Source organism: Triturus cristatus, chromosome 4_2 (assembly GCF_964204655.1).
Source record: "Triturus cristatus chromosome 4_2, aTriCri1.1, whole genome shotgun sequence".
Taxonomy (NCBI): domain Eukaryota; kingdom Metazoa; phylum Chordata; class Amphibia; order Caudata; family Salamandridae; genus Triturus; species Triturus cristatus.
In genome coordinates, this window is record NC_140586.1 from 815,574,164 (window position 1) to 815,591,023 (window position 16,860).

Here is a 16,860-nt window from a genome sequence, read left to right on the forward strand (position 1 = left end):
TCAGTATGAATCATGACGGTAGGGATTCTGAGATTTTTTTAATTTTTGTCTAAAAAATATACTACCAGTAGTATAAGTAATAAATGAAAAGGCAACGAAAGGGTGTAGGACTATAGGCTGTTGCTACGTGTCTTTGTGGAGTTGTAATGGCACCTCTATTAGCCTAATAAGGTACTGCGCCCTTAATGCAATTATAAAGAGAAAGATTGCATTAAGGCTGCAGTACCTTATGTGGCTAATAGAGATCCCTTTACGACTCCACAGTGACACCTAGTAACAGCTTGTGGTACTGCACCCTTTTGTGTATTACACCCTATGAGCGGAACTTGTAAATATTTAGAGGATGGGAAGTGACACTGATGCCCTGCCGGAATGTGCTCTGAGAAAGGAACGACAGACTTTTAAATTTAGCGAAGAACAGAGAAAATGATTAGGCAGCTGCATGGCGGGACCCAGAAAAAGGTTTTGGAAACCAGTTGTGTGGTGTTTATGAAGCGGGCGCTGTGCTACTTTATAAAAAGCTGTGTGGGCTCCAGAAACCTGCAGCTTCATGGTAGGAGCAAAAAAACATGGATATTAAACAAGACATGGGGCATCTGTGAAGCGGGCGTGGTGCGGTTGTAAAGAAAGCCGTGTGGGCTTCACAAACGTACAGCTTCATAGTGGAAATAAAAACTAACAATTAAACCAGATGAGTGGCGTCTGTGAAGCGGGCGCAGTGCAGGTTTTAAAAAAGCTGCGTGGGGATGTGAACGGAAACGCAAAAAATATTAAGCTGATCGGACGCGTGGTGTGGGTGATGAAGCAATGAAACGGGTGCCCACAGCAAAAGCTATACCTGCAAGCCTACTACTACTGTGTGTGGGTGATATGTATGTCTGCCAAGTTCAAAACATGTCTGTTGAAGGTATACACACATGGGCCATGGCATTCAGATTCCCAACCATGGTGAGCATTCGTGCTCAGTGTGGGTGTGGAGAGATATGCGGCCGTGATGATCGAGTCTGTTTCAGAGGACGATCCACTCTCACGCACAGTCGCAAACATGAACACCCTTTGACAGGTTGGAGATAATGGAAGCCCCAAACCACATACAAACCGAACCCCGACACAAAACCAAGAAAAGAAGTTAATCCGAATCCAAATACCCTCTGCCTGACTGATATTTACCCACGGTTTAGAACTACAGGTACATGTAAAAACTGTAACATACTGCAAGTATTTGCCTGTGTTTGAAATCAATGCCATCCTAGCTGTTGCCTCACAGCGCAGAATGGAAGCCCGCCTGATCCTCTGGTTGTTTAACAAGCATTGGCCGCACGCGCGCCTCGCGCTTAAAGTTTAAAAAAAAAGAGAAAAAAAAAGACAAGCCCGGTGGAGTCTGGCGCGCGCGCGCTTGGGGGCGGGGGAGCGCATTCCAGGCGGGGGAGCGGACCCTTTGAAGTGCTCCCAAAAAGCGGATTGCATGGCGGCACGATGCGCGTGATTGTGCGTGTCCTAGCCATGCAATCCGCTTTTTGGGAGCACTTTTAAAACCCCCTTACAATAGTCTCGAGGCGAGACCTAAAAATGAATATGTACTAAATAATAAAATATGTTTTGAACAGGTCTGCTTCATTATATTGATTATTTATTGAGTTATACCTTTTCAAAGAAATGGAGAAGTCTGGTTTCCTCTGATGCATTCTTCCTCCTCTAGGGGTGGCATTGACATACAGGGAACAGGCATCAGTCTTGACAACATATAGTATTGTAATTGCATTTATATAGCACTTACTACCCCTGACGGGGCATCAAAGCGCTTTTTCGGCGAGAAGCACACTACTCCGGAACCCATAAAGGATTAGTGTTGAATTAGTATAGTGAAATATGAAAGTAATTTGAGTGGTGCATAGGTTAGTCAGTTATTTGGATTGAGAAGGACAGCGGAGGGATAGAAGAGGGAAAAAGGTTTGCATTTATATAGTGCTTGTTAACCCAGATGGGGTGTTGAAGCACTTTTTTGGCGAGTAGCACGCTACTCCGCATCCCATAAAGGATTAGTGGGGAATTAGTATAGTGAAATATGAAAGTAATTTGAGTGGTAGATATTATGCAATCTCAGCATAGTTGTAGGTCCTGGAGTGGGGTTGAGAGATATATTTGGCTTTAGGTACTGATCCGCTAGCAGACTCTAGACTGGAAGGCCCCTCAAATGCCCGGAGGCGCACCAGGGTGATCTGGTACAGTACAAAAATTCCACAGCATAACCTCTTTATTGATGGGCTCTAGAACTCAGGTTACATCGAGATTACATCTGGGAACTGTTCCAAAGCCAGAGAGCAAGGACACGACTTCAAACTCTCAATATTTATATTGTGGACCCAATGTCACTTCAGGGCTGGACTGATCTGATGTGGAGCCACTCCATGCCACCTACTGGCTTGCAAGGTTATTCCTGAAGAGAAATCTCTGGATCCAGTCTGGTGGTATTCAGGAGATGAGGAATCTGCGGTTAGAAGTATCCATCAGAAATGAGCGTGTGTTAGTTTTTCATGCAAGGGAAGAATGGAAAAAGTGGAACTCTACTGAAAAAGAATTTTTTTAAATCTGTATATGCAAAGTTCTGATTATAAAAAGATTATTATACATTAACAAGTTGGATGAGAAGATTTGTTTCTATAGGTTCGTCTCATTCAACTTTGACGTCACAGAGGTCCAAATGCGCCATCATATGTATCCTTATATATTCTGTTATGAAAATTCATATCAATTTTTGTCATTTCTTTTCTTGCAACAAATTTGCTGCTGTTAATTTCAGCGGAACCACTTTGAAGGACTGGAACCATAGGCAAGCCAGATTTTCAGAATATTGAGAAGGCATCATTTTTACATTCCGTGAATCGGAGGAAGGATCCTTAACATCAGGGATGTCCAAGTAATACAGGAGAACTAGATCCATGCCCAGTGTTTGGGATCTCTCCGGAATATAGGTTTATGAGCAAAAAATGTAAATGAAACTAATTGACATAAGTGGTATCCCTGTACATGTGGCACAGATATGCCCCCCTACATCTGCATAGGATAACCTTGATTTAAATAGTGAAAACACATGAAAAACTGCCAGGGCTCTGACCCTCTATGAACAAAGCTGGACACCCTTGCAGAAGGGGGCTTTAATGCATCATACTATCATACTAATGAAATTGAAGACACACCAAGAAGAATGTAAAAAAGAAACCTTTTATTTTTCGAAGAGGGTTTAACATCAACATGCAGGTTCAGCATGAATAAAAAGTATTGCACTGCTATTATGTGGCAAAGGTTCAAGTTTCTAAAAACACGTAGCACATCCCACACTTTATTCACCTCCCTCCCCAGGCACAAAGTAATCGATGTGTAGCCTGGCAACGAGGAAAGAAAACTGCATCCACCCACTCCTCCCTCGAGATAGGTCACAGCATGAAAACGCACACACATCTGACAAGTCTTCTAAAAGTTCAGTCGATGCATCCAGCAAGATAAAATCAGAGAAAAGAACTAACTTTTCTTCTCCCCAAACCAGCACAAATAAACATGTATAAATCACGTATCATTGTCTCTTGGACATGGAGCGCTCAAGTCACTCTTTTCACGCGCCACCACAGAAACAACCACACTGCACAGGCGCTGCAATGCACAAGGGCCACCTGGTGCACAGATCTGAAGGCTCTCACGGTGCAAAAAACAAAACAAAAAAAAGTGCAATGCCAATGGTGTTGGCCCTTCCTTTCAATGCTATGGCGGACATTAGGATCACATCCCAACTCTGGCCAATGAAGGATCCAACAATGGTGAGCCATGAAGAGCGGTGCATGCAAGGGTGCAGATACCAGGACGCACTGAGCAGCTGCTTCCACAGGCGACTCCTTGAACTGGGCAGGCCCTGGTGTTTGTGGTCTGAGTCAAGACCCCTTTACAATCCAGGAACCAGAACAATAAAACTTGGACTGGTGCTGGATTGCGTGACCCTGCCTGTGTGCCCTCATTAATGTGAAAACAGGGGGACCAGACTCCATCCACCAGTGGAAACCATCGCAGTTCACAAGTGTATTTACAGTAAACATCATCTGTTGCTTTTCGACATACTACTCAATGGTTATAAAAAAGAAAATCAAAATAAAATAAAAAAAAGTATATAACGTTCAAGCATCCTATAGGAATGCGCTGGTTTGAATTATTTCAATTTACTAGGGCTAATAGGGATAGCACTCTTGCTCACTCATAAAAAAAAAAACCTCAAGTCGAAAAGGAATCGGGGAGATAAATCCAAGTTCTGAAAAAAGACTGACTCCACTGTGTAAAATATAAAGAGAGAGGATATTACCTACTTTCTCACTCCTCTGCTATTGTGTGTTCACTGGTGCTGGATGGATTGTACAAAAAGGAGACCATATATTGGAAACATTTCTATCTTTATTCCATATCTAATTTTCTCTACCATGTCACAGAGGCTAACTCACTCATTTGTACACATTCCTGGAGACAAAGAATCAGTGGGTAAGAAAATATAGTGATATACTGTATAAGACCCCTAAAATGAGTCTTGCCCAACGCTTTAACCAAGCTGTATCACTTTTGGTGGCAGGTTGGTGGATCTATATCACAAATTGTTTAACTGATACGGTCAGGCCACGTCTTTCAGTTTATCACCTCTTCTAAACTAGCAAGCCGCGATGCAGTGGCATTTTCCTAAAAGTTATTATGTCCATCACTGTTTCTATTCTTTGCCCAATGCTAAGATACTGTTGTCAATTCTGTTGAGGCTGCTGTGTTCCTGGTTGTGCCCTCCCTACAAAACATGTCAAGATCAGATAAACAGGAAAAATGGGCCAACTTGAGAATCATGTTGGATATTCCCATACCTTACATGTACGTTCAGCATGTTCAGTCTCATCAAGCCCTAACGAGGAGACTTCTGCTCTCCCATTTCCTTGCAATCTTTCACCCAGTTAAGAAGAAAGAAAAAAGCAGTCATGGAGGGCCTGAAAGCCTTCAGATGTGTAATGTTGGTTCTTACTAAGGCGACATACCCTGTACATGTGGTCTTGTGTTTAATTTGAAAGATTCTCAATTTACCTAGTCTGTGTAATTAAGAGATGAGTATATATTTGAGATAAGATACATTTGTGTCCAATAGCCGTACATCGTTCATTAATATTATTTAAATAGTCTTATGTACTTCAACAGCGTAGGTTGACCGCCTCTAGAAGCCCCATGGATGGGCCTATCTAGATCAAAGCAAATGCAAACAAGAAGGGCGACACCCAGAACGAGAAGACTGCAAATTGTGGACTGGGCATTCTGTGGGCAGGTTTTACGACTTCTACCCTCAAGGGTCAATCAGTCTACAAAACCTTTTAAATTGAGCCTATGAGCCAGAAAGATAATTTCATTTATCGATGTGTTCATTTAATTCTAGCGACCTTTCATGGCTATGCTACAACTTCCAGCCCACGTACCCTGTGTCTTTTAATGCTATTCAACAATGGCCCCATTGCTTAGCCAAAAGTCTAATTCTCCATGTTTGTTGATGTATAAAGATGAGAGGCTCAGTTCTAAGGCGCCCATATCAAGGCATTCATGACCGGCAAAAAGTCAGATGAATCGAAGTCATGGGTTGCGTGGCATTCACCAACAACTGCATAAAACTGCAGAAATGATGTACTAAAGAGGATAATGAATGCCTACTGGACCAAGTATGCCAAACGGGACATAGTTTGGTGCTTTGTTGAAATCGTCTGGAGCCGAGATACATTTGGAGTTTTTCTGAGCAGGTCTCTTATTTGCGCTCACTTCCTCCGCTAGGCCCAGGCAACTGCTCCACTCCACTGAATCCCAGGCTTGGCTAGACATCCTCCCTCTGCCCCAGCTGCCTCCGCCATTCCAATCTTGACACTTGTGTGATGGCTCTCTCACACAAAAAGCCCCCAAATGCTTGTTCACCACCACCTACAGGACCAAGCTTGACTGCTCAATCACTTCTCTGAGACTCAGCTCCCCTTCCCTCCTGGTTCTCTAGACACAGCTGCCCCTCAGTCCCCCTCTTTGGCCCAGTTCTCCCATCCGCCTGGTCTCCAACTATCTTTTGTACATCTCCTCTAGCTGCCTGCTCTTCCACTGCTCTAGCATAGGACTGCCTGCTCTTCCACTGCTCTAGCGTAGGACTGCCTGCTCTTCCACTCATCTGGCCTAGGGCAGCCTGTTCTCCTACTCCTCTGGCCCACAGCTGCCTGCTCTTCTACTGCTCAGGCCTACAGCTGCCTGCTCTTCTACTGCTCAGGGCTACAGCTGCCTGCTCTTCTACTGCTCAGGGCTACAGCTGCCTGCTCTTCCACTTCTCTGCCCTACCGCTGCCTGCTCTTCTACTACTGTGACCTACAGCTGCCTGCTCTTTTTCTGCTCAGGCCACCAGCTGCCTGCTCTTCTACTCATGTGGCCTTCAGTTGCCTGCACTTCCACTCCTCTAGTCTACAGCTGCCTGCTCTTCTACTGCTCAGGCCTCCAGCTGCCTTTTCAGAGCTGCCCACTCTGCTACTTTCTTTTCTTGAAGGTGACTTCTATCCCACTCGCCTGGCACCTCCTTCTAAAGCCCACGTGTTGCTTTAAGTTCTCATTACTCTGGATCAGCTTCCGGACTGCGTTTCCCTGTCTCAGTTGTCTACTCTCCCTTGTCTCTGGTCTGCCTTTCCTACGGCTCAGTGGTCTACTCTTCCTACCCCGACTATTCTGTCTGCTCCCCCTCTCCTTGGCCTCCAGGTCTCTTGGCCTTCCTTCCCCTCCACTCCTCTAGTTCAGATGAAAGATGTGTGCCTTGGACAGCTGTGTCTGTCTGCTAACCCACTAGTAAGGCTCTTCTGTGACAGGCTATCTGCACCTCAGGGTAGGAGCCACCCCCCATGCCTTCCAGCTCTGGGGCTGCGGCTCCTACTCTGTGTCGGTACACACCCCACATCTCTTGGATTCATGGGCTGGTTGGGCCTCAGGCTCTTGGCTGCAACCCATCTTTACTTCCTCATACTGGAGCAATCTTGCATCTCCTGCTTGAAGCCCCCTCCCCTATCCTGTTGCCTTTACCTATCACTGCCACACATTTTAAAATGCAGGTATAAAATGAAACCGTGGCACTGGCAGCAAATTGTGATGGCAGAAACTGTGGTCCAAGGTTGTTGGGAAGCACCGAAAGAGGAATAACAGCAGGAGAACAATGAAGGAAAGCAAGAAGCCCATCATAGCCTCAAGTAGGAGAGTAGACCGACTTGGCAGCCGCTAGCCATATTTCATGTCTCTTTGGCATTGCTACTTTATAATGACTATTAGTCTGAAGTATTAGGTGGTGCCCACTGACAATCTGATCCATCCTAGCTCATCATGAATGCGGCGGCGTATTATTTTTCAGTGGGCCATGACAAGAAGGCTAACAGCTGTCCATATGCGACCCCTGCAGCCCACGATCTCGATGAGGGTGTCTGAGACTAGAGCACAGTGGTTGACCTGCATAGTGGTGTAGTGTTGGTTAAAGTCGATAACATACAAACCAGAGGCCAGAGGCTGACGCACAGCAAGAGGGATGCAGGGCAATGGGGAAGGGTTATAGCTCTAACAGCATCACGTTAACTTTGACCAGTCACTTCTGGCCAGTGTGGAGCCTGTTAGAGTTTCATGTTGGCTTACCGAAAAACAAAATGTATAGTCCCTAAAATCATCATCCGCATATGCAGCACTTGTGGAGCTTATGGGTGCATTCAACTTGCTAAAGTATTTTTTTTAAACGCTTACAAAACAGAGATCCCGTCAAGCGCACCACTACCCCAGCTAAACTGCCCTAGACAGCCACTTCCTCCAGGAGTGCTCTAGCAGGTGGCTTCTGTTCAATCACACTCAGAAGCCAACATGTTTTCCAGATTCACAACACACACACTGACACACACACACCCACACACTGAGAGACACACACACACACACCCACACACTGAGAGACACACACACACACACCCACACACTGACACACACACACACACACACACACACACACACACACACACACACACACACACACACACACACACACACACACACACACACACACACACACACACACACACACACACACACACACACACACACACACGTAAACAAAAACTCGGTTGGATGTCGGTGGTAACAAAAGCAGCAAGTTGGTCCATCAGTGAAACCCAAGCTTACAGAATCAGTTACAGGATGGGAAAAAATTCACAAACAGAAGACTTGGCTAGAAACCAAGATGGAATCATGGGGTAGGATCGGCCAATCAGAAATTACTTTACAAGGTGGTGATTGAAAGAGGCAGTTTGGATAGCAACAAAACATCCTGCCCTGTAGAAACATCACAGTGTTAATGTACAGACCCAATGATGTCCCTGTGGCTCAGCGAAAACCATCTTTTTTTTATACATCAACAAAGATGAGCTTGTAGGCGACTACCCTATTAGTGCGAAAAGACATTTTAAAAATGTGTGGCAAATAATAACAGATATGCATCACTAACCTTAAATCAAGATTGTACCCCCTCCAGTAAGCAACTGCAAAACACATTTCAGGCGAAATCCAAGTAGGGTCTTGAGTGTGTTGCAAGAGGTTACAATGTCACCTTTGCATCTCTCTATAGGACCGCCATCTTTGGATTTGGCCACACAGTTTTTGTTTCGAGACAAGATTCTATTTTGCATCATATGTAGGGTAAAAAAAAATATTTATGAAGACTGTACTATCTACAGGATCCTGCGTGGTGCTAGCCACGATCAAGGATGGCAAATGTGCAGTACCACACCTATGGAAAAGATGAAAGACAAAGCTATGTGCCATCTAGGTTGCCAATCCATGTAGCGTGAACCACTGAATTCAGTAAGAGTTACGGGTGCTCATTCATATACCTGCAATGAGGGCAACCAGGTGACATGGGCACGAGATGCTGTAGAACGATGACCTTTAGCTCCAACCTAACCTCGCAGGTGACGTTGAGAAGCCATTGATGCAACGTAGGCCGTTTCCTGGCTCACATCGGTACGCCCTTCTCACTGCAGCCGAGCTGCATGAATTCACGACTGTGACATCAGCCCTGTTTAGAGGGTGGCGGACAGGGCACTCCATCAAAAGATGGTGGTCGTCCCGTCCGAAATATTACTAGTGCATTGTAGTGTTTAAAAATGGCGGACAGGACATCAGCTACGTTTTGATGGAGTACTGTGTCCGCCAAACTCTGAGGGAGGCCCAGGGTATCCAGAAACTGTATTTATTGAATTAGAAGTTTTACAAAGGGTGAACGTTTAAGCTTACAGATGCAGAGCACCTGCCAGTCTTCGGAAATTAACAGTAAAATGAAAGCATAAAAGTAGGAAACTTTTATAAAACCATGCCATAAGCCACTTCCCGATGCCCACCTCTACCTCAGGGCGCTTGGCCACAAATTCTGCAGATGACCTAAATAGCCCTTTTTAAAAAAAAGTAAGTTAAGAGACATCAATCAAAGCAGGGATTTTTAAAGTGCTTTGCCACTCATCTGAGCTTAAGCCATTCATCTGAGCCCTCTGTGAAAACAAACCACGCCATAAAGGTGTCCCTCGCATCAGTTCCCCATATAGTTGAATCACACCAGTAGACATTCTACAAAATATATAGATTTCAATTTCAGTTCTCAATTTTTGGCATAGGAGATTGTCTAACAGTACTCGAAGAGCCTCCTAGGGCACTTCCCGCACCCTGTCACACGTAGCCTGCCAGCACTTGGCCCAGGCATCATGTGACACCGGTGATAAGTCTACTTGTGTGGCGAGGGATGCAGCGTGCCCACATGCCAAAAGTTCTTATGAAGCTCTCAACCAATCTGAGTTTCAGATGCCAACTGAGCTCGTCTTTTACCTTTGGACATAAATAAACCAGCTGGGGAGCAGGACAGATACCCGCCCCCAGCTTGGCACATTCAGATGTTGTACACTGCAGAATAGGGATCCCTATGGAGAGAATTGCAGTTAAAATTCATGGGGTGTAGCGTGAGGAAACTGCTCATCTGCGATTGCAACTATTTATCGGTGCTAAGACCTAGTTTAAGACCTCATGAGCAATGACTGAAGCAAAAAAGAGGCATATGTATTTATGAAGGTATTAGGTAGTTCTACTGCTAGAGGCCAGCGGTGACACATCAGCGCCCCAGCGGTACTCCAGAGATTGAATGCCGGTGTCACTGCAGCCGACAGATCATTATACTGATGGACTAAGGAGCGGAGACTCCTGGAGACCACAAGGACGAGCAGTACAAGACCGCAGGGCAAATACTGTGCAGATGTCCCTCTTTGGATGCTGCTCTCCTTCCTGCAGTGCTTCGTTTCACTCTGTCATCCATTGCAGCTAAGAAGTTCCAGACGAAAACCTTTCAGAGTGCCTTGTCAACCAGGAAGCCAGAAGAATACCTAAAGATAATAAAAAGCTCAATTTGTAGCCTTTCCCTAACACTTCATCACCCAATCTGAGTGGTTCTTTTCTTGGTCACCCCAGATCGAGAAGGCAGAAAGCCTCCCCTGGCAGCTAGTCGATGCTTATGCGGTCTTCAGGTGTTCCACTCTGTGCGGCATTCTCCAGTGTTCTTGCCTAGTCCAGGGTTATGGAAGTTCCTTTTGTGGATTCTAGAGCGGCAGGAAATTTGAAATGTGACTTCCGACAAAGTAAGGTTACGTGCTTCATCAGGCGCTTGTGTTCCTGTACAGAATTCATGCATTTTTCAGAGTACTGAATTCCATTTTTTAGTGTCTACGGAAGTGTGCATGCCAGAACGATTGATACAAGGGAACCCTGCAAATTTATTAGTGGAGGCATACATCTAAACGCCCGCTTTCCCTCAGGGAGAAATCAACCCATATATTATTCTCTGGCACTGAATGGAAACCAACATAAACAAGTGACGGGAAGCACTTTCCATAGATAGGCGATTTACGGATTTTAGAAGAGTCAAGGATCCGACGATGAATGTTGTGTGGATACAGCTATGTTTCGGTGCAAAGGCAATCTACAAGAAGGGCCCGCAAAAAAGGACAATATCAAAAACGTGGCACCATCTCAATACCTCAGCAGAGGAAGCAGACAGTCAATCTGTTACGCTCCAGCCATCAAAGATAGAGTGCAAGATGTGCTTGTATTAGTGTGGAGATAGGGCAACAGACTGCCTCCAAATCTTCATGGTCAGGAAAGAGCCTGCCAAAGCCATGCAGCTTATCGAAGCAGGGGAAAGAGAGCAATAATATGAAGGAGGAGAAGAATTTGAAAAAGTTCAGCCAGAGAAGACGCATCAGCAAGGGAATTTGTTTCTGGATTAGGAATGAAATAAAGCATACTGGCATGGTAGGAAAGCATACCCTCCATGGTTCCGATTCCAGAATACACAGAGACAGAGGGACCCGGCCTATAGCAAGTATGAAATGAGGTCAATGGGGCCAGACTGACAAACTTCTTGTTTTAAAGTCCGGGTCAAGATGGTCATCCCATTCGGATAGATGGCCAAGACTATGGTATCAATTTTTTTAGGAGCATCTAGGCTTCGAAAAGCAGCGGAGAGAGAGTTTTCATAGTGCTATAAGAAGGGCTTGAAACGTGCCTCTTTGTAAAGTGAGTTTTCTTGGATGCCCTACAGGCCTTCCACTCAGCAAGTCCCCACAGGCAACTGAGTGTGGAAAACAATCAAGTTTGTTTAGAGAGTCATTTACCACGGTCATGACTAAGAATGCGTAAAGCGATAAGGAATCTCGAAACACAGGTCGCAGATCAACTTTGAAATATGAGAGAAGAACGCAAAAGGAAATGATTTATCAACCAGTGCAAAAAGATTGATCATAACAAAAAGTGCTTTTTTGTGGTGGAGGGGTACAAAGTTCTGAAACTGAAAGCAATGCTGAATATATGTACAGAAAGAAAGGGATGTGGTGTCGGTAAACGGGATGCATACTGAATTCAGTGGCTACGTGGCATTTGTACAACTGAAACAACCAGCACACATACCCTCTCTAATCCTGTCTTTAAGATACCCTGTTCCTTATATACATTGAACACCAAGAACATCATGTTTAAAAAAAATACAGACTTGGCAGCGGAACAAAGAAAGAAGCAGCATGAACACACAAAACCAAGGGAAAGATGTCCACAGGTGTTTATCATTTCTGATATAGTGTCAAACATGCAGTCTGTGGTTTTGTACCCAGAAACATCAGTCTGTGAAACCATGGCAGGCTGCTATGTTTTTTTTAGTGCAACTCCTGGGGATAACACACAGTCTGATTTTGCAAGGACTCCAGTCTCCGTCACCTTCTCCTTCTGCAGAGACGCGTGGCCCTCTGGCAGCAGTGCAACATGAAATGTCTGAGCACCTGTGGTATGTGCAAGGTCTTTCGCTGGTAGTGATCTGCTGGAATCCAAAGTGTCAGATGGCTTTGAAAGGCTGAAACACATTTCATTTTTGGGCACCACAGGACAGCTCTGCGACCAAGAGTTTACTGCCTTTGAGGAGTCGCAGCAAGTTGCACATGTTTTTATAAGACTACTATAGAGGGCAGCTTTGGTGTCTTCTGCACCTGATTCAACCACATGTGCCTCTGGTCTTCTCGGCTGCGACTCTTTCTCTCGCTTACTGGACACATCATCTGTGGACAGTTCCTGCAACTTCTCTGAAGTCTCTTTAACAACTGGCGCAATGAGTTTTACAGGGTTCAGTACACTCTTAGCCACATTAGCCAACTGAGAGACCAATGGGATTTTATCACAGAATAAACTGGGGGTTGAGGTGGCAGTGTTTGCAGCAGCTGTGTTAGTGTCTTCTCTATCTCGGCCTTTCAAAGTGCTATCTGCAAATGTCTGATGCTTTTCAGACAGGACGGTACTGTCTGTGGGGCTTCTCTGTGGAGTGGGTTCCAGTATGTTTGTCAAGCACTGTGCTGTGCAAAGTTTTCCTGAAGGCAGAGGATCTTGCATTGCATTGGTCACCTCGTGGTCTGCGTTTCCTAGCACAGATGAGCTGTTTTGAAAGTCACCGGAGGAAGATGATGAAGGGAGAAAAGAAGACACAAAAGACTGCTCTTGCTCATTCATTTCCTTGTGGGCACATGCAGCGACATGGGACTCTTGCAGGTCAACAGCTTCCCTGGCCAACGCACCTTGATCATTTTGCTTCCTGTGGCTACCATCTCGAGGCTTGCATGTCAGAAGATCCTGGTAGTGAACCAGATCCGTTTGGCCACCAGCATTTCCATTCAATAACTTGTTTGCGGAACAATGGTCTTTCAGTTTTGTTACCCCTAGTCGACAGGTTTCGGGTATGTGGTGCTCTTCTGACATACTTTCTAAACATGCAGTTGTTTCTAAATGATCACAATTACCTGGAGTACCTGGAGGATTTATGAGATTGGGGAGCTGGAATGAGTGGGAAAGCAAAGAGTTCTCTTCCAATCCCTCATCTGCTGTCTTTTGCAAGTTCCTCTTACTTTTAGAATCTATGGCCACAAAGAGATTATCATCTATGCTATTTTTGGATACTGCTTTACTAGAGATCTTGGTGTCTTCGTTGAAACCAGAATCAGAGCCCTGGTCAGCCTTGAAAGAAGACTTCTCCAACCTTTTTCCATCTTGGCTGTCTTCTGAACAATCATCTGTTTCATCTTCTGAAGAGTTCACTTCTCGGATGGCCTCTTGCTTCTGCAGCGACTCTCTTCTTTCCACCCTGTCTTGGCGGATGGCTCCAAGCTTCCTAGAAGACTGCTTTGGAAGCACCGCTTTTTCACCCAGATCCACCTTGATCCCCGTTGATTCATTTGCTGACTCCTGCAAGCTCTGTAAACTTGGATCCCTCTGCAGCATTTCCTTTTTGAACTCCGAGTGAGAGATATCCAAGCTATGCTTGCGGGTGGTAGCTAGCTTCTTTTCGGAGGATGTAAGCGAAGAGGCTAGTTTCTCAGCAGACTGTACTCTCTTTAGCAGTGGGGATCTTGGTGGTTCAGTACTCTTGGGCCTTGAAATCTGTCTTGCCAGAGGTGGAGAGGAGTGCAGTTTGATTGGGAAGGACTGCATAAGGGCGCAACTGCTCAGCGAGTGTCCAGGTAAAGGAGATGGAGAGCGTGGAGGAGAGGTGGACTGTGGCGTCGGTGAAGGAGTGTGAGCCAGTGGTGACAGAGGGATGTTGCCTGCCGATTTCCGCCTGGGAGATCTGTACTGTCTTTGCAGTTTCGGTGCCAGGCCATGCAAAGAGCTGGGACGGATGTGTCCTGAGCTGGCAGGAGAATTAGGGACACTGGAACTAGGTGAGCTGCTCTGTGAAGAATTTCCACCTGCTGGAAAAAACATACATATTGTTAGTATAAAATAATGCTTTTCATAACCTCTTAAGTACTTTATGAAAGTAAGAGGGTCGACGTGTCCCATGTAAATTAAAACACAGAATGCTTCACATTAGAATTCAAGAGTTCAACAATAGCAGGCAAATTTCAGCATACCAATAAACCTAGTTTTGCAGCTTTACGTCTGTTACAGTATCCTGCCATACCAGCGGTGGATTCAAAATAATCTTTAACTGAATTTTTGTTTTTAAAAACCAAAAAGCCTAAAAGGTGTCGGTTCAATTGCATGTCACTAATGAAATCTCCTTATGGCTTCAACCTACATCCACACTTGGTTAAACTACATTTTAGGAATCTCTTGCAAGCTACTGCCTGGAAAAAGCCACGTCTGTACCCTCAGCAGAGCACAGGTTGTTTGGAAGGGTCGTCTCCAATCTACAAAAATCAATTTGCTGAATTATAATTAGCAGCAGCACTTATAGATCCTGACGAAAGCCGCAACACCTTCAACAAGGGTCAATGGGCTGAAACATGCAGACCTCCCCTTTTGTCGTCACCATCTCAAAGGCATAAGTTATTCCTGCTAGTGCTCTGTTTTTAGGTCTCGCCTTGCTAACGCTTAAGCGATCGCAAAGCGAGACTATAGTAAGGGGCATTTAAAAGTGCTCCGAAAAGCGGATTGCATGGCGAGCACGCGCACAATCACGCGCATCATGTCGCCATGCAATCCGTTTGGCATCGCACTTCAAAGGGTCCGCTACCCCGCCTGGAATGCGCTCCCCCGCCCAGCGCACCCGTCACGCTCCGCCGGGCTTGTTTTTCTATGTCCAGTCCTAACAACCTGCCTTTAAACCCTATCACACTCTTTTAAAAGGGTTTGCTTCCTGTTCAAGCAGTCGAAATTCCATTTGCCTGGAAAGTCACCGAGAGGAAAACCATTCACTTTTCGTCTGCATGTCTTTAATTCTAAGAGAAAAACACTTTTTGTGTCTCCTGTAAATGAATCGTGTTGGACGTGCTTAATGTTTTATCTAGCCTCCTTGGTGACCTTTGAACCTACTGATCACGTGGTGCAGGCTCTCGGAAGAAAGTCCACAATGTCGGACAAGGCCAGGAGGCGACACCGGGGAGGATGAGCTCTGTGCGGCCGCTGAGAATGGATCTGGCGCGGCTTCTGCTCCTGCTCCAGCTCTTGAGTAGGCTCGGATATTGATGTGATGAGAAGGGTAAAATGTTCTGGCAGCCCAAATCCCGCGAGCACTGCCGCGAAGGACCACTGAATTCTCGTTTCATTTCAGCGTCGGAGGTGAAAAGCTGCTGAAATCATTATTTTAATTGTCAATCTTACAGGCCTCGACCGGAGGCTAAACGCAGCCTTCCGAAACATTTGATATCACTCCAGTATTGCACCGAGCTACCTAGAGAGCAAGAGGGATTTTCGTTACGAGAATTTAAAAAAAGTTACAAATAGTTCTATTTTACAGCATAATTTTCGAAAATATGTAATCAGAAAAGAGGCTGTTCTGAAAAGAAATCGTTAAAATCACCTAAGATTTCGGAACCTGGCACTGTATTTTGGACATTCACGACTCCACAGCAGCTCAACATATATTTGCTCTACGAAAACTGTATGGTTCTCCCTCAGGCCGGATGTGCTGCGGAGTGCTTAATGTATAAAAGAATAAGTTTGTGGGTATATTTGCTCTTTTCCGAGCTCTGGATGTAATGATGGAGTCGGCTGGTACTGACCCTCTGATGTACATGGGGTCCTTCGAAGAATGTTTATATTTCTTCTCTGCTCGTGGAGTCACAGCTCTACACATGGCAGGCTCTTTGAATGCCTCCTTCCCCTGGTCCAGCACACTTGGGAGCATGGGCAGGAACTGGCTTCTAGTCTGTGAAGGCAGCAAGGTCTCCAAGAGGAAGCAAGACTGGGGTTTCTCTTCCTCTAACTGCACCCCATACATCTCAGCCGCCCTTGTGATGACTTGATTGTAGATCTCTATGTCGTTCGGCGGCGAAGGCCTCGACGGATATGAGTCTACGCCCTCTTCCAGTGATTTGGCGTCGAGATCTTCCCACGGCAAGTCTTGAGCCTCCGAAGAAGTCGACTCTTGGTAAGTCTCATCTTCTCTCCCTTCGCCCGTCCCGTAGTACAGGTCCTCTTCCTGTTCCTCTCCAGGTTCAGGTGTGTTCGGCGCTTCGAATTCCTCGACGCCGTTTCCTGTTTCAGGTGTAGTCTTCAACGGTATGCTGTAGGATTTTAGCTTTTCGTCGAAGTTTTCCTTGCGTTGCAAGATGTTAGCCATTTCGGCCTCGAGCCTCTTTCTCCATCTCTGCCGCGTGATCGGCTTCGAAGGCCTCGACCTTCCTCTTCGCGGTTGTCGAAGTCGAAACCTGTCTCGGGCCTTCGCCTTTCGACGTCGAGGCCTCTTTTTCGTGGCTGCTCTTCGGCGCCTTTCCCTTGTCTTGGGATTTCGCTGTCTGGTGGTCC

At 45.7% G+C, this 16,860-nt stretch overlaps 1 protein-coding gene across 6 annotated transcripts in view; it reads right to left on the bottom strand.

The window, feature by feature from the left end:
- Nucleotides 1-10,643: 10,643 nt before the first annotated feature.
- Nucleotides 10,644-16,860, bottom strand: part of MAST2 (microtubule associated serine/threonine kinase 2) — a 1,353,759-nt gene continuing 1,347,542 nt past the window's right edge. For all 6 annotated transcript variants that reach the window (XM_085602761.1, XM_085602760.1, XM_085602765.1 and 3 more), the window contains one exon: nt 10,644-14,360. In XM_085602761.1, the coding sequence (XP_085458887.1) occupies nt 12,274-14,360 (2,087 nt within the window). In that variant the 3' untranslated portion in view covers nt 10,644-12,273. The remainder of the gene's footprint in view (nt 14,361-16,860) is intronic.